The sequence below is a fragment of the Equus przewalskii genome, chromosome 11 (assembly GCF_037783145.1).
Source record: "Equus przewalskii isolate Varuska chromosome 11, EquPr2, whole genome shotgun sequence".
Classification (NCBI taxonomy): domain Eukaryota; kingdom Metazoa; phylum Chordata; class Mammalia; order Perissodactyla; family Equidae; genus Equus; species Equus przewalskii.
Genome location: NC_091841.1, coordinates 12,245,353 through 12,269,914, shown reverse-complemented (window position 1 = coordinate 12,269,914; position 24,562 = coordinate 12,245,353). Strand labels below are relative to the sequence as shown.

Below are 24,562 nucleotides of genomic sequence, written 5' to 3'. Positions count from 1 at the left end.
TTCTCTTCCCACTGTGCTGGCACATGCTGCCACTGAGATGCAATCAGGAAGTCTAGATACCCAGCAGGCACTCAGCAATACTCCATTCTGCAAATGTCCAGCCAACCATCACATGCTTTGAGTTTAAAGCTAGATACTAAAGAGCAGGCACCCCTAAAATTAGCTCTAAAAATGAAATGAATATACCCGATTCTCTTTGCAGTCAGGTAATAGACAACTGGGTCCTGCTGGTTTCTGGCTGCACCTAGAATTTTTCTAGGTGCCACCAGACAAGCGCGGATCGTAGTACAAAACACAGTGACTTGACATTTTCCCTGAGCATAAAAAAAAAAATTAATGAATTTTTAAAAAGATCACACAAAACAGGCTCTACTGAGTCACACACGGTCAAAAAGCGGTCTGAGGCAGGCACCACACAGCCCAGCTGGCACGTCTGCGAATGCAAATATTAAATTTAAAATCTGTTTTTAAAAAATGATAACACCCAGTGCCGGTGTGGGCGTACTGAAACAGTCTCATACATTCTAGTGGCAATGTAAACAATATACCCTTTCTGGAAAGTCATTTGGCAAGCGGTCTCAAAGATTATAAAGATGCCTGGAAATTAATCCGGCAGAAATAATTTCTGTTTCACAGCAAAAGCTGTATGCATGAAGATATTCATCCCGGTACTACTTATAATAGTGAAAAATTGGCTGCTGCTTAAATCTCTAAATAGGAAAAAGGTTAAGCGAATTACAGAACTTCCACCACAGGCAGGATCCTGCAGCTATTAAAAATTATGGCTATATCATCCATATATCACCATGGAAAAAATGTTTTCTTCACTTAGTCTTTTGGCATTAAAGGATCTGAATTGTCCCTGCTCTGTGATCACAATCATTTTAAACAAGCAGCCACCTGGAATAAATCGTAGCTGTAACTACTTTAAAATTATAATAGTTCTGGGGCCGGCCTGGTGGCATACTGGTTAAGTGCACACGCTCCGCTTCGGCGGCCCAGGGTTCACCGGTTTGGATCCTGGGTGTGGACATGGCACCGCTTGGCAAGCCATGCTGTGGCAGGCGTCCCACATATAAAGGGGAGGAAGATTGGCAGCAGATGTTAGATCAGGGCTAATCTTCCAAAAAAAAAAAAAATTATAATAGTTCTGTGATGAGGGGGGCATATACAGCTTTTTTTTCCTTTCTCCAGTTTCTAAATTTCTTTGAATGCTGTTACACCATTCTTATATAATTAGGAAAAAATTAATTAAAAAAAAAAAAGACCAAACTCATTTTGAAGCTGCTGGGCCTCACCTCGCCACTGAGGCCTTCCCACCCCAAAATAAGGCAACCACTTGAAATGTGACTTTGGCTGTTCACTCTTCCATTTATCAAAACAGGGCAAATCCACCCAGAAAATACCACAGCAAGGTGACAGCCAACCCAGGCCCATCAGTCACAAACCTGCATCTCCAATAAATTGACCACAATGAAGAAAGAGCCCAGGTAAACGGGCACGGAAAATGAAAGTTGGTGAGTTGCAGTGATGGACCAGGAATTATTGTTTTAATTTTTTTACTGGTCGTAGTCCAGTGCCTGGCACAAAGTAGGCACTCGAGAAATACTGGGGGCAGAAATTTTGTAAATGGGAAAATGCACTCATTCGCCCACCCTCTCTGAGCGCCAGGGCCCAACACGCCATTTCCACCCCCCGGGGCCTGCAAGCAGCGCTCGCTGAGGTCCTGGCAGTGGGCCTCCCCAGAAGACAGGAAACTGGTACTTTTGTCACCAATGTGAGAACAAAACAATAAGAAAACTTAAACGTCAGCGTGAGAGTAAAGGTTAGCCGGGAGAGAGAACTAACATTGACTGTGTGTCTCTCACCACCACCTCTTCTGGGGCCCCGCGGGCATGATTTCATAAATTCCTAACACCCTGACTCCAGAACCTAACTGCCAAAGCTTGAATCCTGGTTCCTGGATTGATTCGCTGTGTGACCTCAAGCTGGTTGCTTAACCTCTCTGTATCTCGTTTTCCTCTCCTGTGAAACGAAGGCAGAACCATCTCATTAGGTAGTCATGAGGATTCACTCTGTTGAAACACACAAAGCTCAGAGCACAGTGCCCGGCTCATAAAAAGCAGTCAATCAATGTCAGCTAATTACTAATACTGTGATTCCATTTTGCAGACAAGAACTGGGCCTCAGAGAGGTTCCGTCAATCCCCAAAGATCACACAGCTAATACGAGGCAGTGCTGGGGTTCAAATTCAAGTCCAAAGGACTTCAAAATCTGTGCTCTTTTTTCCAAAGCAAGCTAACTCCCAGCCCAGGATTATTACTATGATACACACACACACACACACACACACACACACACCGGCTGCTGTCATGGAAAAAGGTAACAATATTATGAGACCACCAGAAATCATACAGGACGGAAAGGCTAAAGCAGGGTTCTAGTTGACTGTAACTTGGGAATGAATGATACCAGCTCCGTGTCAGGGTTGTTCTTTCAACTCATCCATTGACAATCATCTTTTTGAGGCAGGCTCTGCTCTAGGCATGAAGGATGGAGCAGAGAAACAGACAGACAGGGTCTCTACCTGCCGAAGGTCATATTCCAGGGGGTGGGGACACAGAAACAGTAAACTAGTAAGACAGTTCCGGGTGCTGATGAGGATGGAGGAAATGAAGCAGAATCATGGGATAGAGGGTCTGGGCAAGGGCGAGGGCAGGCCCGAGAAGAAGCCGGGAGGATGTGGGGAAGAACACGGCAGAAAGTGGCCCCGAGAGCGAAAGCGGGAGAGAGAGAGAGAGAGAGAGAGAGAGAGAGGGAGCGAGCGAGCGAGCGAGCGAGCAGGAGGGCGCCAGTGTGGCCTGTGACACAGCCAGCGTGACTGGAGGCAGTAAAAAGGAGCAGTGGGCAGTGAGGGGGGAGGGCAAGGAGGGGTGTGGTCATCGGGATCCAAGGTTCAGGGTCCCGTAGGCCACCATCCGGCTTTATACCAAGTGCATTATGAAGGCACCGAGGGTGTAAGTCATGGAATAACACAACTTGGTGGGACAAGAAGAGTGTCAGCATGAAAGTAAAAGAGCCTAGTGCGTGGCTGGCACTCGATAAACGGTTTTCCCCTGCTTGCCGCCTCCTTGTACCATGAACCCCATACAACCCTAGACACGCATGCTCCCCTCTGGGCCTCTGTTTCCAAAGAAGGTTTTGGTATCAGTGGTTCTCAACCCTGGCTACACATTAACAACATGTGAGTTCAGAAAAATAAAAATAAAACAATAAAGTCAGGGATGGTGTGTGCCCGCCCACCCAGAGATTCAAATCCCACTGGTCGGGAGTGTGGGCCTCCAAACAATATTTTCTAAAAGCTCGCCAGGTGCAGCCACCTAAAGAGGGTTTGAAGGCCTTCTCCCCTGGGTGATGTGAGCCCTAAGTGGGAGAGGTGCCCGGAGACGGAAGGCACTGCCTTTTGAGACAGTGATTTCCCCTCGCTGAAGACAGTCAAGCAAAAACCACTTTCTCAGAGATGAAACTCAAGAACCAGACACCCTTAAGAGATCCCTTCCAAAAGAGACTTTTGTGGTTTTATGATTTGCTGGGTGACCCTCCAGTGAGCAAGTCTTACAGCTCAGTGTCCTCAACTATAACCAGAGAGAATAAACAGCACGTATGCCACCCTTGCCTTTCTTGTGACCATGGCAGACATCACTAATTGATCCCAGCACTCACTCCTGCTGAGCTAGGCCATCCCAAGTGGTCTGACGACCCCCTCTATGCACTGCCCCAGCGGCCACCATCAATCACATGAAGATGGACACAAACTGGAACTTATTTGTCTTCCTTAAGTTCCCGAAGGTCCCTTCTCACGCTGATACTCTTTGAGGAGAAGATCCTTTTTTCTTCTTACTAGTAATGATTAACCATTACGTTGCATGGCAATGAGTTCAACTGATCTGAGGCCTGTCAAACCATGAGCTCACACATTCCATCGCTGAGAGCGAGTTTTGCTTTATTTCCTGAATCTCAGACTCTTTGTCCTCCCCAGGTGACATCCGCAGGCAGCTGCACCCCCAAACATTTACTAAATAGGGCCTGAGAGAGATGCATGATTAGATCAAAGCAAACCAGTCCTGTTCCTGGAAAAGCTCATCAATCAGGTGCCCTGTGCTATCACTGATAATTGAAACAATAATAATGAAAGCAGCTGGCATTTATGGAGCACTTTCTGTATGCCAGGCACCACGCTGAGGGTCTCACAAACATTTCCTCATGGAATCTTGGTCACGATCCTCTGGTGTTTATTATCCCCATTTGGAACACAAGAAAATTCAGCATGGATGGACCTTGAGGGGATTATGCTACGTGACATAAGTCAGATGACCTCACTCATAAACAGAAGATAAAAACAACAACAAACACATAGAGACAGAGATTGGATGGGTGGTTACCAGAGAAGAAGAGGGGGAGGGGGACAGGGGTGACAGGGCACATGTGTGTACAAGTGGTGAACATGATGTAATCCACACAAAAATCGAAGTATAATGATGTACACCTGAAATTTACATAATGTTATAAACCAATGTTACCGCAATAAAAAATAAATAAATAGAAAATAAAGGGATGGGACCAACAGAAATGTACAGCCAAAGGGTACTGATTAAAAATCAAGTGAGATATCCATAAAAAAAAAAAAAGGCAAAGAAAATTCAGGCTTTGAAAGCTACTAAATTGCTGTTGATCACAAGGCAGCAGAAGCGAGATGACGGAACAGCCACATCCCTGGCTCCGGGCAAGGGCCTTCGCCTCTCTGGGCCTCATCTCTGAAATGGACATGATCATGGTAAGAGGGAAATGAGAGCCCACGCACAGGGTGTGACCGTACAGTGGACATCTCGGAATAGCTTGCTGGAATCTGGGTAAAAATACAGAGCCCCATAGACAACATTGTGTCCTGACCAGGTCTGACCAACGCTGAGCTGGAAGCCCTTTTTTGGCTTCACAGAGTAATGTATTCCTGACACTCAGTGCGAACATGGAGCTTTCCAAAAACCAACCCTCCTTGCCCCGGGCTGGCACCACCGTTTCAGTGGGTTTTCTGGGTGTTTCCTCTTGCCTCATTCCTACTGGTCTCCCTGTCCGTGGCTCTGAAGGCACCACTCCAGGTTTATGGCCTGGGGTCTCTAAACACTCCAAACGCTGAAAATTGCTCCCGGGAGCTGGTGGGAGGGGAAACTTGTCCACAAATCTCTTTGTCTCGGGATCTCCCTTTGACTGGGCCTGTCTCCTGTGTGGAACTTGGCACATTTGGCCTCCTGGCTGCTAATAAAGACTGAGCCTTTCCCTCAACTTCACAGCCCCTGCAACAGAGCTGAACACCACACGTGTCACAGGAACACTGGCTTCCTTTCCCACCCCGGAAGGTGGGAAAAGTGTCAGTTATGCCCATTTTGCAAAGGAGGAAAGTGAGGCTGGGAACACACGGAGAAAGGTGGCACAGGAATCGATACCCGAGTGCCAAGACTCCGAGCACAGGGCTGACTCGATCACAGGATCCCTACATAGAAAGTACTCCGAAAACAAGCCGGGAGTCAGAGGTGAAGCGTCTTTTGAGACCTAGCAACCTGGATATCGGTCTCATCTGTAAGTGCTCTGGCTGCATGGACCACCTGTCTCACTTGGAGGAGGTCAGCTACCAACACGATCACATGGGAACAGAAGGACAGCCACAGGCATTCTATACCATTACTTCCAAACAGGTCTTGCGCAAAGCAATGGTTCTCAACCAGGGCACCTTCCCCCTCAGGGGACACGTGGCCATATCTGGAGACATCTTCAGTTGTCACAAGTGGAGGGGGTAGAGGGTGCTTCTGGCGTCTAGCGAGCAGAGGCCAGGGATGCTGCTAAACACCCTACAGCACACAGGACAGCCCCCAAAATAATGACTCATCAGGCCCCAAATGTTAGTTGTGGTAAAGCTAAGAAATGCTGGTCTAAAGGAAAAGATGTCACCCCCAGTCACCACACTGTCAGACAGCTGCAAAGCCAAAATGCCACCTTCCAGTGGACAGCTCAGACTACGCGCCACGTGGGCATCTTCCAAAAGAAATCGGAAGGCTGGTCACAAACTGTGTGGTCACACAGAGGCTGAGGGTCTGAGTCTTACCCTCACCCAGTACGTCATCTTTTTATTTTTTATGTTTATTGATGTTTAATATGTGCTGAAAAGTTCTTTGTGATACACACCTTATTTTATGTACTTCCCATAACAACCCTAGAACCGAGTCATATTATCATCCTATTTTACAGTTAAGGAAACCGAGGCTCGGAGAGGTGGAGCAACGTTAGCCAAGAAATTCCCCCCTACCCCCGGCATCCGGCTCCAGAGTCCCAGTGTCTAACCACTGCACTAAACCACCTCAGTCCCATGAATGAGCCCAGAGTAAGACTATCAAGCAAGACGTTTCACGGTCTCTCATGTCCACCACCACAGGGATGGACGCCCAGCAGTCACATACAATGAAGCTAAACTGGAGGTTATTATCGATTTTAGAGAAGCCCAGGTCTGAGCCACGGAAATAATTTCAGTATCCCATGTAAACTATAACAAGAAGGCAGGATCAGGGACCAAAGGAAAAGACCGTATCAGGTAGACTGGTGTGCAGGATGAGACGAGCTCGAGGAACTGGTTGAGGTATGAAGTCAGATGGTGGGTGTTTGATGATGAGGGCAAGCTCTGCGTGGCAGGGGAAGGGGTAGCAACTTAAGAGAGATGAGCTAGGCTGGAAAGTGCTAGATCTAAAAGATGTGCTTAGTGCTCATTCAATAATTGCTGCCTGCAGTAAGGACTGGATGGAATGGGATGGTCTCACCAACAGGAGAAAAGGCAACTGGGATCATTACTCTCCTCCAGGAAAGGCTGGCTTCAGTTGGTTGTACATGATCTCTCTTAAGATCTCTTGCTCTAGCTTCATTAACATTATTCTCTTTTAGAGATCATTATGATTCAAAGTGAGAATAGGACATCTTCAGATACGCCAACCCGTTGCCTTAAAGAACAGCTCCTGCCACTACATTGCCTACAATTTGTCTTCACACAGTAGGAACTGATGAGCACTCTAGACAACAGGACTCCCGGGCATCAAGGCTGGCAGAAGTTGTTTGAACACCTTCAGAGCTGGTCTCCTTGAACCCTGAGCACATGGCAACTGCAGCCCCAAAGTCAGGAGGTGTTGTGTTAATAGAGAGGTGAATTGGGAGCGAACATTTAAGCCACAATCTGGATTGGGTGCCTGACACACCTTCCCTCATTTAACCCTAATAACACAATTATTAGCCATTTTCCAAATGACATAACAGGTGCCAAGGGGCTTAAGTACCTGGGCAGATGGCAGGGTCGTGTGGCTGGAGGAGAAGAGCATGGATGTGGATCCAAGGCCCACGGCCTTTTCCACGCTCCTCTTCTTACAGAACACCCTGAGGTCACGTCATTCATGCCCAATTTCAAGCCTATGAAATGCAAATTCATTCACAACAGGAAGGGCAAGACGCCAACAAGATGGCACAGTGTCATTCATTTGATTAGGGCCAAGGCCCAAAGTTTCAGGCAGCCTTTACTACACTTACAGCTGCAAGATCTAAAATCCATGGCAAAGATACTCTTATTTTCAATGGCTTTGGGAAGCATTTACTCCTGCCACATCATGGCTCTGAGCAGCCAGTGTCAATGCGCTCCCCATCCCACAGGAAGATGGCCCTCCCACCTGTGAGAATGGCCCTCAAGCCCAGCTGTCCTTCCAGGAGACTCACACACACCCCAGCCCCTGTAGGCAATCCTGTCCAGTGTCCCCTTGTGTCCCCAAGGAAGCCCACAACTAGCTAGTTGAGGTTCTGGCACAGTATGTAGCCATGGACCAGATTATAACTCTCTGGGCCTCAGTTTCCTTCCCTGCACCTACATCATAGGATTACATGAGTTAATACATACAAAGTGCTGACAATGGTTCATGATAAATATTCAACCTACGGTAGCTGCTACTGTTATTTCTATTATCTCCATTTATCCTAAGACAATCAACAGGGAGGTGTTCAGAGAATTACTCACAAAGTCATCTGCATAGTGTTCACCATGGCAAAAAATTTTGGAAGCAGACAGGAAGAGCAATCACAGGGTGAATAAGATCAGTCAAGGTACCTCCGCATGATGCAACAGGATGCAACTAACAGTTACACGAGGGGAGTATATTTACCAGCAAGGGAAAATGTCTGCAACATATTGTCACTACTTCACAAACTGTCCCTGAAAATAGCAGAGGAGAGTGAACTCACCCGCCCAGAGGGTCTCAGGGGTAGCGATTTCTTTGCTGTCTCCTGGATTTGCTGAAAAACTTCTGGATGCAAATTTGGTATCTAATCTATAAAGTGTCCATGTTTGTTTGCTTGTTTTCAAAAAACATTTCAAAAGACTTTCCACTGAGTAACAGTGACCCTCCAGGAAGAAGCCTCATGTTGATGCTGTGGCTTCCTGGGGTGGCCCTAGGGATGTGTCTACCCCAACTGCTAAAAAAAAATTAGTGAAAAATGTAAGTTACAAAGCATATGTAGGAGGACATCCTATTTCAGTATAAATAGAACACGCACTAAAAAGGACAAAGATCACCCACCAAAGTGGTACCAGGAGCTAATTTGGGGAAAGTGGAGATTACAGGTAATTTTGCTTTCTTTTTTTATTTATCTATACTTTCAAATTTTTATATTTAAAAAAAAAGCCAGAACTGACTCCTATGGGACTCGTAGGATCACGATCCTCCAGCCAGTGGGGCTCACAGCCCCCAGATGGGAGAGCAGCATGAATCCTGTGCAGATCAGCACGAGTGGGGTGAGAGCAGCAGGACCTGGAGGTAAAATGTCTGGGCTGTGAAGCTGAGGCCCCCACTGCCCACTAGACAGGTGACGACCCCTTCAGAGCCCAGCTCCCCAGGAGTGGTCCTAAGTTCTTATTCAAAGTATACAACGCAGTAGGCAGTAAGTGCTAGCTCTCCATCAAACCCATTTACCCAAGAACACAGGGCATGGCCAATAGCTTGTCCTGCTGGGGTGGTCCCCCGAAGTTTCCAGAACGGCAGCCACTTAAGGGCAGACCTCCTCAGCCTCCAGTTGACCACACTCTTCCTAAGGGACCTCTCCAGAAGCTACACCAGCCCCTGAATGATGGTTTTCAGCTACACATGGGGGCACTGATGATACATAATTGGGAACTTTATAGTGGTTTTCCACTGTCTCTGGAAACAGAACCCACCTCCACCTCCCAGCCGGTACCTTCCTTCCACCGCCACCCCTCACTCCACTTCCTGTAAGAGTGGCTTCCAGTTTTTCTGGCAACACCTGAAGCCATGATAAGAAATTCACTTTATACGCAATTCAGTCCATCCACACACACACGTACATACAACTGAAACAAGTTTCATGACACAATATTTAGCCTTCCTACATGCAGGAAACTCTGATATTTTCTATTCTATCATTTTTTCATGCTAGCCACGGCTCACTAAATTGATTTTATGACCCACTGTTTTAAATACACTGCTTTACAGCTTGCAAGTCCATGATTTGGTTTTCCAAACTTCACTTTAAAAGCACATTTTCTGCAACATATTAGGGGGAACCATATACAATTGCCAATATTCAAAGGACCAAAAACAGTAATTTCATATGTCCAACCTAATAATTACATACGAACCAACCTAGAGGACTCCACTGCCCGCTTTGCCTCTTGGAAGCTAATTCTAAATTTGAGAGGTTTTTTAAACTAGGCTGCACTGTGAATGTACATTATTTTGTGCAAAGACAGATGACACCCAAACTGGAAAAGTCACTTAGAGACAGTCTGAGCCACACCGTAAGTGGGAATAACAATGACAAACCCACAGGGATGCTGTAAGGATTGAACGAGCTCACAGACATTGAAAGGCCTTGTAAACTAGAAGGTAAAACTCATTCTTTAGTTTTTTGGGGGGTTTTTTTGGAGGAAGATTAGCCCTGAGCTAACATCTGCTGCCAATCCTCCTCCTTTTGCTGAGGAAGCCTGACCCTGAGCTCACATCCGTGCCCATCTTCCTCTACTTTATACGTGGGACGCCTACCACAGCATGGTATGCCAAACGATGCCATGTCCGCACCCGGGATCCGAACCTGCGAACCCTGGGCCCCCGAAGTGGAACGTGCGAACTTAACCGCTGAGCCACCGGGCCAGCCCCTATTTTTCAGTTTTTTAAGGAGTAAATCATGCCAGTGTCCCAGCAAGATAAGATGACAAAACAACAGCCAACATCTCTTGAAGGTTTATTTCATGCTAAGAACTTGTCATGCAGGTCGATTTAGTTAGAGCGGCACCATCCCTCCAAACCCACGACGACCTCCCCATGGGTCTCCATCTCCAGGACCACTGGTGTGGTCCACTCTCAAGGAAGGAGGAACCCCCACGACACCAGGAAATGAAAGCGCGGTGGCCCCTCAGCCAGCAGCAGGAAATGCAGGATCACTTTGCTGCCTGGAAACTGGTGGCACAGTCAGCACAAACTCCCCCGGCACCCCCATCTCCTACAATTACAGTTTCAGTTGGTGGCATAAAAGGACTCCTCTTGGCCCTACAGAGACAGGAGGCAGCCACAGCCAGAGCTGGCCAGGGCGCCAGATAAAGAGAGAACACTCAAGCCACTGCAAGGAGGACCCTGGTGTTTTTGTTTGTTTTTGTTTTTGTTTTTGTTTTTTGGTGAGGAAGATTGGCCCTGAGCTAACATCTGTTGCCAGTCTTCTCCATTTTGTATGTGGGATGCCTCCACAGCATGGCTTGATGAGCGGTGTGTAGGTCTGCGCCCAGGATGCGAACCTGCAAATCCCACGCCCAGGAAGCAGAGCACACAAACTTAAGAACCACATCACCAGGCTGGCCCAGGACCCTGTTCTTTTAGGGGACATGGTCATATTCCTGAGCTCCTTTGGGGCTAATACAACACCGGCCATTCTTCAGTCACATCCTGTGGTCACTTAAACTTATTAATTCAATTATATTGACTTGTCAAAGAGAAATATAATTTTTTTTCTTTTCTCCCAAAGCCCCCCAGTACATAGTTGTGTATTTTTAGTTGTGGGTCCTTCTAGTTGTGGCATGTGGGATGCCACCTCAGTGTGGCTTGATGAGCGGTGCCATGTCCGCACCCAGGGTTTGAACCAGTGAAACACTGGGCCACTGAAGCAGAGCGCGTGAACTTAACCACTCGGCCATGGGGCCGGCCCCAAGAAATAGAATTCAAATTGTGCTATCAGGGAAGCCTACTGTTCCACATTACTCATTTCAATACATACATACATACGTATGTATACAATCCATTGTGGATTTAATCTCTTAAATCCAATTTAAATTATTTTGTAGCACAATTTTGAGAATTCATTATTATGGCCTTTTGCCCTAACTTTAAAATCTAACTCTTGAGTAAATGGAATATTTTGTAAGTTGTTCTTACATTTCTAAATCTATTTACAAGAAATGTTAACATAATGTGATCTCACTGAACTTACACAACTACCGTGTGTGAGAGGTACTACTATTATTAGCATTTTAGAGATGTGAACACCAAGGATCAGAAAGGTTAAGGCACCTGTCCAAGATCACACAGCTAATTAGGTGGTGGAGCCAAGATTCCAACCAGGCAGGCTGGTTTTAAGCTCTACACTCTCTTTACCACCCTGGGGTCTTATTCATCTCTAAGTTCCTATGGAACAAGGGCCACATCTAAAATAGTTGGAAAAATATATATTTGAAACACAAATGAGAGCCAAAAGACTATCCTCCTGAATTTCCAAAGACCTTGTACAAACAGATAACAAAAAGCCCATCTTCTTTTTCTTAATGAAGGAGTTAACCAAAAAAAAGGGAAGAAAGAAATGTAAATGTCCCAAAACAAAGGAAAAAATGCTCAACAAATTCAAAATTAAAGATATAAATAAAAGTAACAGGGTACAATTTTTCACCTCTCAGACCAGCACACATTTAAAATCGAACAACCCTCAAGTTAGGGGACGGTCTGGAGAAACAGCACTCTCCAAACCTGTGGGTGAGGGACAAAACGAGCAATGTTTCTGGAGGACAACAGCAGCTAGTGACTTTTTAAATGCATGTACCCTCTACTCCAGCAATCTTTTTATTTTTTAAAGGTTTTGTATTTTTTTTTAAAGATTGGCACCTGAGCTAACAACTGTTGCCAATCTTCTTTTTTTTTCCTTCTCCCCAAAGCCCCCCAGGACACAGTTGTATATTCTAGTCGTGAGTGCCTCTGGTTGTGGCATGTGGGACGCCGCCTCAGCATGGCCGGATGAGCGGTGCCATGTCCTCACCCAGGATCCGAACTAGTAAAACCCCCGGGCCGCCGAGCGCAGAGAGTGCGAACTTAACCACTCGGCCACAGGACCCACCCCTACTCTAGCAATCTTAAAATCAGAAATTTACCCTATGGCTATCTTTGTGATAGTTACAAGAAATATGCACTAAAGACATTCTCTGAAGCATGATTTCTAAGGGGTGGGGGTAGAGACACTAAAAACAACTAAAGTGTCCATGGATAGAGGAATGGTCAAACAAACTACGGTAAATTCACACGTCAGAACATTAGGGAGTCATTTAAAACAATGACTTAAAGCGATAGGTACAGATATGAAATAATCTAGAAGATAACTAAGTAAATTAAAAGGCTACATAGAGAACAATGTATATATAATGTTTCTTTAATGTAACTTTTTTAAAAGATAAATAGAAATACTTGTATACATTACATAGAAACATTTGTTTCCTAGAAGGAAACCAAGGATGCCCAAAGTGATTATCTTTGAAGAGGATTGATACTTTTCTAAAGTTACACAGTTTTAGACTGGAGGGTTTTTAACGTGGGCTCATGGGCTATTTTAAAGAGTCTATGAAACCCCTGAAATTGGATACAAAATCATAAATATGTGCATTTCTTTGAGAGAGAGGGTTATTTCCTGCTACATACTCTGTTAGGGTCTTACACCTCCCCCTCCCCAGAAAGATTAAGAACCACTAATTATAGGCTCCACGTTGGTGCTAAGTTTTAATATTCACTCACTTATTTACTCAGAAGCCATGAAATAACACTAGGCTGGGGCCCCACACAGGCACCCAGAAAAACACCAGCCCATTCCTGCTCTGGAGAAGGAGATCGCTTGTGGCATAATAACGACATTGTCTCCTCTCCGCTCGAGCCTCGGAAATGGCTACAGGGTACAGCTTCCCTCTCACAGGAAGGAGGAAAAGTGGAACTGAAAATTATTTGCATGTTTAAAATTAGACCTTCTGTGGGAGCTGACACTACTTCGCTTTCAAAATGCCCCCCATCCGCTGTCTCATTACCACCACCCCTCACCCAGGCATTTTCATGCCATGGAAATTCTGGGACAATAGGATGACTACAGCTCTCACTAATAAGGAAGTAATAACAAATTTCCTACAGCTCCCATCCTCTGAGGGGTCATCAGAAAAGCCGCTGGAAGCCCAAACAACACGGTGGCAAAACTGCAGTGGAATTCTCTGCTCTGAGATACCTGTGGCGTCCGGGGATCTCCACTAGGAGACTTGGCCCCTCTCACCACTCCTTCTCTGGGAAATCCAGTGCCAGCCCTTTCTCTGGAAGCCAAAAGGACATCGCACGCATCTAGCCTATGTCATGACTTGGGATTGGTTAGCTGGGGCTGAGCGGAGGAATGTCTCACTCCCATGGCCCGTAGGGGTCAAAAAGGCAGGCACCTCTCTAGCCCATCACCACGGCCTCCACCCAGTGCCTGTTACACATCTAGCATTTCCCAAACTTAAGTGATTTATCACCTTTGCAAATCTGCCATAACCGCATCATCCTTACATAATTATTTACCCAGTATTTTTCTTTAGATGAGCTTTTCATCATATTTATACCAACTTATTTATGATGACACTACATTTAGCCTCACTCTACCTATAAAATCATGGGCTTGATATGCAACTTACCATTTTTTTTACTCATACCCCCTAAAATAAATAATTCTGAACAGTAAGAAAAATGTTCTGTGTATAATCCCAGCAAAATTACTTGGAAAAAAAAAATGTTCTGTGACTGAGCTAAATTCATCTTGCATGCCCCCCGGGATTATTCCGGACCACTCTGGGAGAAAAGCTTGATAAATGTTTGTTGTATGAACAAATGATCTGTAGCCCCCCTTTTTCTCCCCAAATAACGGCAGCAGACACGACCAGCAACTGAATTGTGTTTTAGATTTTCCAGAGCAGGTCCTCTTCTACTTTATTTGAGCCTCTCAACCACCCAGTGAAGGAGGAAGTATTAGTCCCATTTTCCAGGTAAGGAAATGAGGAGTCACAGAGGTTAAGTGACTTGCCCAAGTTTATGCAGCTATGAAGGGGCAGAGCGAGGACCTGAACCCAGGTCTTTCCCCTCCAGACGCCACTCTGTCTCCGCTAAGGCAGGCTTGCCTTGTAAACTCAGGCTCCCAAAGAAACATAAGCAGGAAAGACGGTACTGGGTTGTCTCTGTTCCAAACGGAGCAGATCCTATGGGGTTTAGATGCAGAACACCCAAAATGACTCCCTGCCCACAAGTCTGTCCTTTGCCACAAAAGTCTGTCACCTCATCGCTTAGTTGCACACTGAAGACCTTCTCGAACACACGACTTCTTACAGCACAGGACACTGAACTGGGGCCCTGGAGACATCAGACCTGCCTCTGCCACATCCTAGTTATGCATCTTCGGTAAGTTCTGAACCTGTTTTCGCTCAGATAAAATGGGAACGTGAGGCGCACCTACTTCTTCGTATTTCTGAAATGGTCAAACGAGATAATGCATTAAAATCCTTCACACAGTGCCTGCCATGTATAACACTACCTATTAATTATAATATTATCAGCAGCATGATGTTAGAAGAGAACTACACAGAAAATTGCCTCTTACCCTGCGCTCAAAATAATTCCCTTGGCCAAGCGGTGAATGAACTAAGAAGTAATTGCTGCTGGTGTGCTGGCTGAGCCCGGGCCCACGGTCATTGAGCAACTCTGCCTAGGCCTCAACCCCAAGCAGAAATTACTTTTAGGAGCTAAATAACCTCTTTGCTGACCGAAATTGCTCACTCGGGAGCCAGGATTCTCTCTGCTTAGGAAAGCTTGGGTATTCCGTGGTTATCTTTATCGTGGAGCAAAACTTGAAGGCAACTCCAAGTCACAATCTAACCATAAACCAATTTGCTCTGTTTTCTTAAACCGCCTGCAAACAAAACAGAATCGTTTGGTTTTTCCGCTGTTGTTCCCAAGCAAAGCAAAAATATTTAAAGTCACCCGGATGAGAAGCTAACAAGCACTTTAAAGAGGAGTCAAAATATTTTCTGTCCTCTGGATGAAGCAGGTAGGTAGGCGGGCTTAAGGATTAGCTATAATAGATAATAAATACAAATAATTATTATTCACCAGGAAACAAAAAAGCAGAGAAAAAGCAAATCCAAACACAACGAGACCAAGAAAACAGCTGTCAGCCACCAGCTTTGTTCCACTTTAAAGCAGCCCACTATTAAGATGAAATCTTATGGGGCCGGCCCAGTGGCGCAGTGGTTAAGGTTAAGTGCGTACGTTCCGCTTCGGCGGCCCAGGGTTTGGATCCCAGGTATGGAGATGGCACCACTTATCAAGCCATGCTGTGGCAAGCGTCCCACATATAAAGTAGAGGGAGATGGGCACAGATGTGAGCTCAGGGCCAGTCTTCCTCAGCAAAAAGAGGAGGATTGGCGGCAGATGTTAGCTCAGGGCTAATCTTCCTCAAAAAAAAAAAAAAAAAAAAACAAGATGATATCCTAAAGAATCTGTCAGGACTACATTTCTCACGAGAGGAAGGCAAGGGAGAAGAAAAACGCTTGGTCACATTTTCTAAAACATACACATAAACCAAAATTAGTGTGCAAAAATGCTACAAGAATGGGCGGAGTCGGACACAGCAACCAGCAAAGTCCTCATGCTGGAATCGTCTCCGGCAGTCCTTCCTGTCTTGGACAAGGGGAATGAGATGCCACGGTCCAAAATTGCTTTTCCGGTCCTACTAAGCACTGAGTCTTCCAGCATCTCAGCGTTCCAGCTTCCACACGTGTCCTCATTAAGGCCCAAACAGAGCTGCGTCTTTTCCATGACTTGTCCATTTTTTAACCAGCTCCAGTTGATTCCGTTTTAAAACAGACACACACACACACTCCAAGCTTCACAACAGCAATCAAGTGTTAGGGAGGTAGTCAGAAACCTTCACTCACATTTCCTTCATGCACAAACTTCGGAAATCTCAAATATGACTTCCAATCTCAAATCTGATTTGACTTGGAAAAACTCAATTTACACCCACGGTCTCAGGAGTATGCAGTGAGATAGGACTGTGTCTATAGTTAAAAGGAGGAACCAGGTGAAAACATGACCAAAGAAAAAGCATCATGAAAATAGTAGGCACAGACAGGCCGCACAGTTGCAGTCCTGGCCCCTCTACTGTCTTGCCAGGAGACCTCAGCCCCACCCCTGTCTTCTCTGGGCCTCAATATCTTCAACTGAAAAAATGAGAGATTTGAGCTATCTTGGAAGCCTGGTCCAACTCAAAAATATACTGATTCCCGGAAATATCCAGTATCGAAATAAACTGTCAAATGGGGATTTTGAAAATGTTTTTTCGCAGAGCCTTTTAGATTTCCTATTATATAATGTATCCAAAAATGAGAAATAAAAACAGTCCTCTTTGAGTTTCTACAGAACAAATTCAAGAGGAAGGAACTATGTGAATAGGGGGCAAGAATAGGGCGGCAAAGTGCTGTGGAAATACAAGGAAGGATTGGGCAAGAAATAAATTTACCCATGAAATTTTTCGCTGATTCAAAGCACGGCTAGCAACCACAACGGCTGGTGCAAAAAAAAAAATAAATAAACAATATAACAAAATATATATGTACCAAATTAAACCAGAAATGAATGAAGATCAAGTATTGTTTTAGCGTAAACTTTGGTACAAGAGATCTTCAATTATGAGGCAATTTTTTTTTTTAATCTTGCCGACTGCTCCCCATGAGTTTCCTTCACGGACAGGGAGAGGACAGGCCATACACACCGGGCCTGAACGTAATCCCACCTTGACGCCCCTTAATGTTTACAAGGCTCCTTCAGGCATTGGCCAGTGGGAGCCCCTCAGACAATTCTACGGGGCAGGTGGCGGTACCCCATTCTACTGAGGGTCGAAGACCCTGAAGAGCAAGTCCAGCCCTGGAGCTGGTCTTCTGACACCTAATCCAGGCTTCTCTACAGCAGGTCGCACTGCCTTCCAGAACCTCAGGAGAGCAGTTCAAAGCCTGCTGTGGAACACTGAAGGAGCACTCAGTGTGACCTTGGGTGCTGAGAATCACCTCAGCCCCGGGCGGCCCGGCTCCCTGCTCGTCCTGCCTGCTGGGCTGCATTGCTGCCCCAAGGCTGACGTTTCTGCTCTCAGACAATCCTGTATTTGTGCTTGAAAAGTGTTCCCTGAAACCAGGTTCCACGTCCAGCCAATAACTCACTGCCCAGGTTTCACACAGCATCTGAGAGCTGCTCTCTGTACAAAACAAGGAAGACTTTCATTAACAAAATGCACGACGGGGGGTCAGCAGGGCACTTTCCACGGCGGGTTCAAGACCCCAGCAGGCTCCTGGAAGGTTGTGAGGACGAACTCGCTAGCTCAGCTCCCTGGCAAGGGCTGGGAGATTTTGCTCTTTCACTTCTCTCCCTCAACTTCCCTATCTGGGAAATGGGAAAGTCGCCCAGCTGCCCGGCCTCCCCGCAATAGGCATGCCAGAAAGGGGAAACGGCGCTTGCAGAAAGGTCGGTCACCAAAACGCCAAGCACAGCATTATCTGAAAAGCGAAGCTAGAAAACCGGGCGGTGGGAGGCAGCGCCGGCGCCCACAAAGCACGAATTCAAAACCCAGGGAAGCGAGCAGCTTCTCCAGGAGGGTGATGGGACCGCCTGGAGGAGCGCCTGCGAGTGGCCACATTTTCCCGGGCCTGGGAACTTTCCCCAGGGCAGTGCCCTCGGCCCGGAGGCCCCGCGCCCAGCCCTTGCCCTTCGGCCCGGCCCCTCGGGCCCCTGCAGGCCGGGTCGGAGGTCGGCCAGGCCGGCCCGGCTCCGCGCCGCGAGCCCTCCGCAAACACGCCCCCTCCGGCCGCCTCGGTCCCAGATGGGACCAGCCCCGGGAAGGGCCGGGCCAGAGACGGCCTGGAGCCCGCGCGGGGGGCTTCCACGGGGCGGCGATAGGCACCCCGGGACCCATATCCCGCTGCCCTCTCTCTGGTCCTGGGCAGCCGAGGAGGGGACTCGATCCCGGGGCTGCGAGGCCGCCCGGGGTTCCCGCGAGCCCCCTGCAAGAGGGGGTCTCCGAGGACGCGGGCCCCTCGCCACCTCCCCCGATTTCCGCGGGCGGGGCACCCCGGGCAGGTGCAGGGGATGCCAGGCCCGCCCCCCCCCTTCCCCCGCGCCCGGTCCCCCCGGCGGCTCACCTGGCCCAGGCGCAGCAGCAGCAGCAGCAGCGGCGGCAGCGCCCAGCGCAGCCCCGGCGAGCGCGGAGGGGGCCGCGCCTCCCGCGCCGCCGGCTTCATGCCCCGCGCGCCCTGGAACGTGCCCGGGACGCGCAAGCCGGGCCCCGCCGTGTGCCCGAGCTCGGGCGCCCTCGTCGCCGCCTCCGGCCGCCGCCTCCGCCTCCTCCTCCTCCAGCCGGTCCGCCTAGTCCCCGCTCCGCCCGCCCCGGGCTTCCCCGGGGACATGGCAGCGGCGGCGGCGGCGGCGGCCACACGGCGGAGCCTGGCGCGGCTGCAGCGAGGGGGACGCGTCCCTGGGCGCGCGGGGGCTTCGCGGGGCGGAGCGAGCGGCGCCCACCCCCCGCGCGCGGCGTCCCGATCCCGGCTCCGGCGGCCCCGGCGGCTCCCGCTGCCTCCTCCGCGCGTCATGCGGCTCGGGCTGCAGGGAGCCGCGGCGAGCGCTCAGCCCCCTCCCTTCCCCCTCCCCCTCTGAATATTCATCGCTTCCTCCCGCCCGGCCGGCCAGGCGGCGGCGGAGCGCCGCGGCCCCTCGCCGCCCTCCGCCGCAGCCCCCGCCCCCGCCGAGCCGGCCGGGAGGCGGGGAGGGGGCGGCGGCGCGCCCCGCGCGCGCCCTGGAGGCTCCCCGCCGGCGGGCGGAGGAAGCGCCCCCGCCTTGCGCGCCCTCTCCGCCCAGCCCTCCCACATTCCTAGGACCGGGGACCCGGGACGCGGCTCCGCTGTTCTCGCGCCACGAGCCCGCGCGGCCCCCTCGGCGCAGCGCCCCAGCCCCGGCCCCGCTCCATGGCCCTGGGTTTGGGTCAGCAGATGTGGACCGGTGTCCCTGCCGAGGGCACAGCCAGGATTGCGTCTAGGCAGCAACCCGCCGAGGCCTGATTGACCAGGCCAGGGGGTGGGCTTGGGGGTGCATGAACCCCTAAATTGTAGGAGATAGGCTGTGTGTCGTGTTCTCCCCGCCCCCATCCCCGGGCCGAGGACGCGGAGAGCCGACACTGGAGAGGGTGCAGGGCTTAGGACCCCCGTTCTGGCTTATGGTAAACCTGGTTCTGCTAGGAGTGCTAGCTGTGTGACCTCTGGAGAGGCGTGTAACCTCTCTGGGCCTCCTTTCCTCATCTGTGCATTGAATATAATACTAGTACCTGGCTAGAGAGATGTGACTGATGATTACATGAGATAAGGGACAGAAAAGCCCTAAACACCGGGCCTAACATACAATGGGCCTCAATAAACATTAGGTCTTCTGCCACCTTCATCGCAGGGTCAAAGAAGTCCATGATCCGAAAGGGGTTAAAGATTACCCCGGGTGTTACTACTATGGCCGTGCACAGAGGAGGGAACTGAGGATCCGGGAGGCTAAGCCAGTTGCCCAAGGAGAAGTAATGAGAGAAAGGGCTGGGCCCAAGGCCTGCTGGGGAGGAGAGATGAATTCTAACCAGGAGGAGAGGTGACACCTGAGCTGGGCTTTGAAGGATGGGTTGGGTTTCACCAGGCAGATAGAGGGGGGCAGCGTCTCAGGAAGTGGGGGTAACTTGGCAAAGAAAGAGGAGGCGGGTGCTTCAGGCCTGGACTTCTGAGAAGCAGGGAGCGGGAGGTTGGGAGTTCATGTTTGAAGGAGACTTTGAATAATGAGTTTGGGCTGGATTCTGTGTGAGCAGGGTGAGAACCACCAGGTGGCCAACACTGGCTCCGGGCACCGCGGGTACCTCAGGTTCCCCACCCGGGAGATGGAAACACAGCCTCACTTAAAGGGTCTCAGGGGCTCCTACCAGACTGCACACACAGACAAGCTCAGAAGGCAAGGGGACCTCACCTGTTCACTTCATACCTTGTCAACTTTCGTTTAAACATTATGTAATTATCGTAATTCACAGGGAATTCTGTTCCTCCCTGCTTCCTCCACTTCTTGGGGCAGAGAAAGGTAATTTGAAAGGCGTTTGTGTCCGTGATTCCCAGAGGAAAGGAAAGCTTGACTCACGGTGGGTGCTACCAGGCCTGCAGGCTGCCCAAGGCTCCCAGACCCTACAAACCCCACAGATCCGTCCGGGCCTCCACAGCATCATGGCGTGGGTCTGCAAACAGCTCTGGGAACTCCAGGGTGCACGCTGATCTTCTCCTCGATGAAAGGTGTGCCCGCGCCGCGCTTAAGTGTTGGTTGGAACTGGATTTCCCCAATACGTGGTGATGAAGGAAAATAAACAGTCTTTTGGGTAAAGGGAGGGAAGACCTGAATAATAAGCTACCTGCGCAGTCATAAACAGATCACACGGGGTTAGTGAACTCCATGAGAGATGAAATTAACCCTGAGTAGGTGTGGCGTAAACTCCCTGAGGGCAGGGGTCCGGCCTTCCTCACCGTGATCGCCCTGCCACACCTCGCTCAGGGCCTTGCCGGTGGCAGGAACTCAATATTTGTGCAGCCGTCCGGTTGTATAACTGTATCCAGGGGTACCATGATGTGCAAGTTCATTTTTGCGCCAGGATAAATTAAGGAAGGATCATTCACTTTGCAAAAGGATTTGAGACTAGAGTCCGGTTTATAGGTCTCCTCTTCAGATTTCACTTCCCCTAGAACATCCCAGATGCCCGGCGCTGAGTCTAGTGCGAATCCCCCTCCTTGCGCTCTGAGCTGCGTGTGCTAACCTTATCCAACCACAATGTTGTAATTACCCGTTTCTTTGATCATCTTCCTCACTGGCCTCTTAGTGAGCCCCTTGGAGACTGGGCCTGCTTCTTGTTTATCATCGTATTCTCAGCACATAGCAGTCACTCAAATAATGTTTATCTAGTTGAACTGAATGCATTCCTTGGAACAGCAAACTAAGGTATGAAATGCATCCCTGTTCTCGCACACTCACACACACACCCCACATTTTAGGGACAAGCAGCTTTTCAGGGATGTCTGTTATGCAAAGTTCAGGGCATAATCTCTTTGAGAATATATGATGATGTTTGACCTTTTAATCATGTCCACCTTCAAGCAAAAGCTAAAGCTTTACAGAATATGGGGCCAAGTGCACAGGAAACAAAAGAACTAACTCCAAAGGTTGGAGTGGAAGGTTCCCGGATGTGTTCCAAACCAGCCTGATGGGAATGCCCCTGTGCCTTGTTATAACACAGATTCTCATGCCTTTTCATAGGGTACAGAGGACGAGTGCTGGGAATCTGTATTTTTAACCAGTCCCTTGGGTAATTCTTACTGTCAAGCAGGATTGGAAAACACTGTTTATCCTGTGACTGGCCTGCGTTGTGTCCCTAATAATAATAAAGACTATTGACCAGGTATCTATGAGGTGCCAAGCACAATTCTAGGTGCTTACATCCATTATTTCTACTCCTCCCAACAAGCCTGTAGAATAGGTATCATTGTCAATATCTATAATAATATGATGATCCAAATTTATATTATATAAATGATATCAAAATTTATAATGATACAATATTTATAATGATGATACTATATCATTATCAATATTTAGAAACAAGGAAACGGAGTCTCAGAGAGGTGTAGTTACTTATACAAGGTCACACAGCTTCAGAGTGGCAAAACCAGGATCCGAAATGATAGCTTTCTTGCCACTATGCCATGGTGCCCCTCCCCTTAACATTTGTAGATAAGTTAATATAAAGTGTTCTATGTGTTGGCTGTCTGGCTGTTATTATAACTTTGATTATTACTCTCTGGGCCTCAGTTTCCCCAATTTCAAAATGGGAAGGACCAAGGGTACAAGGAACAGGGATCAGGCAAGGCAACCATGTTTAATGACACGTCCACCATCCCACCAGGAGGCGAGCCTGCCGGGCACCAGCCTGGAACCAGGTCACAGGCCCCGCAGGGAGTCCTTTCAGCCTGGCAAGCCTCAGTTTATTTTAAAAGCCACCGTGAGCAAACCATTCCCCACAGCCCTCCTAAGCGGAATGGAATGTTTCTTCTGAGTCCGATTAGCTAATGTTGCAGGCATGGCTGCCCTGAGACCTTCCTGCCTCACAGACTTGAACTGAATCAGAATGGAAAGGAAGACTTTTAGAAAGTTCTTTAGAAAAAAAAAAAAAGAAGGAGCACTTCATCTTTATAATAGTAACAGGATGTTTCCTGCGGACTAGTAACCGGGCTGTGGTTAGAACTCCATGTTTGTCCGCCAGACCTCAGTTCCTCCCCAAACAGCGCCTTAATCACCTGCCTGTGCACCACGCCAGCGAGGGACCCAGCCAGGCCTTTTCTGTTGCTGACTTCAAGCCCTTGCTACATTAAGTATTTTCCTAATTCTTTTCTCTCGGGTGTGTGTGTGTGCGTGTGTGTGTTGAGATAGGAAGCAAAGTTTGACTTACAAAGAAACAGTTGCGTGTGATAGATTTTCAGCCCAGGAAAGAAAGCCTATTGTAGCCAGCTCAGGGTCGGGGAGCAGAGAGACAGCCATTGCTCTCAAGCGTCCCACCCTTTCCCCAAGCTGAGGCGCCCACGGGGATGCGCCCACTGGCTTCGGCACTCCCAGCTGTTAGATCCTGAGTCAGGCTCCAATGAGCCCAGGACAGACCCAGGACGCAGAGTCTTAGCGCACCTGGAAACACAGGGAGTGTGTGACAAGGAGAGTTGGGGCCCGGGGGACAAGGGGCTTTTGTCCAAGGCTTGAGAACGACTTCAGCACAAAGACCAGCAGTGGCAGGCAGGGGGCAGGAGGCAGCCAAGCCTGCAGCAGAAGCGTCATCTCAAAGAAAGAAAGGGCTAGAAGGGAGAGAGTGAGCAGGGGGCCCAGAGTCCCAGGGCTTCTCAGCAGCTGGTCCTTCCAGTCTCGTTAAAAACGAATTAACTTTTTTCAGGTTTGAAAAGAAATGTTCTTTTTTGTTTCAGGTTGAAAAACAAAATCTTAATCACATTGTGCTGAATGTACTGAACACCTAGGTCCCTGCGGTTAGAGGAAGAAATCAACTTGGAACAGTGGTGCCATGTGGAATCCTGCTAGCAGGGAGGAAAACACCCTGCCGTCTAAATAGGCAAATAAAAATCGTATATCGCAATATCATTAAATTATGTTTACAAATGATGTGTACACACGGGTATATCTCATATTAGGTAGATTGACATGTGAGCTTTGCTCATAGCAAAAGAGTGTAGTGGGAGGAGCATGGACTCTGGAGTCAACTGCCTAGGTTCAAATCCTGGTCCTGCCACTTATTAGCTGTGTGACCCTGGACAAGTTACTTAAGTTCTCTGGGCCTCCATATCCTTATCTATGAATGAAGATGTTGCTGATGATAATATCTACCTCATAAGATTGCTATAAATATTCAAATAGTTAAAGCATTGATAATATTGACTGGGATAAAGTAAACACCGTCCAAGTGTTTGCCATTATTAAAATATCTTTTTGGCAGATTGGAGGCAGAGTGGTATAATGAAAAAGTATATGCTTTGGATCAGATAGTTATAGATTCAAATCCTATATACTTGCTACACAATTTTGGCCTCTGTTGCATCACATAAAGAACAAGATGACATAGGCTGGCCTGGTGGTGTAGTGGTTAAGTTCACCTGCTGTGCTTCAGCAGCCTGGGGTTTGCCGGTTCAGATCCCATGCAGGGACCTACACACTGCTGTGGTGGTGTCCTACATGCAAAATAGAGGAAGACTGGCACAGATGTTAGCTCAGGGCCAATCTTCCTCACCAAAAAAAAAAGAAAGAAAGAAAGAAGAGGATGATAATTCCTTGTTGTGAAGATGAAAGGAAATGATACATTTGAAGTGCCCAGCACATATTCCAGGAGACCCACGTGGTAGAGACATAGTAATTGATGGAAAGAGAAGGAAATAGGGAGCCAGAGCCCTGAGACTTCATTAAGCTCACAAAGAAGAACCAGAAGAACTTATGTACTGGGGCTTTTGCGGGGTAGAGAGAAAAAAGGAGGAAGATTGGCAACAGATGCTAACTTAGGGCGAATCTTC

The 24,562-nt window shown here is 48.3% G+C and overlaps 1 protein-coding gene across 1 annotated transcript in view; it reads right to left on the bottom strand.

Annotated features, from left to right (window-relative positions):
* PTPRJ (protein tyrosine phosphatase receptor type J) overlaps positions 1 to 19,073 on the bottom strand; it is a 164,073-nt gene extending 145,000 nt beyond the window's left edge. The window contains exon 1 of the mRNA XM_070563877.1: positions 18,590 to 19,073. Coding sequence (XP_070419978.1) covers positions 18,590 to 19,036 — 447 coding nt within the window. The 5' untranslated portion in view covers positions 19,037 to 19,073. The remainder of the gene's footprint in view (positions 1 to 18,589) is intronic.
* Positions 19,074 to 24,562: the final 5,489 nt, after the last annotated feature.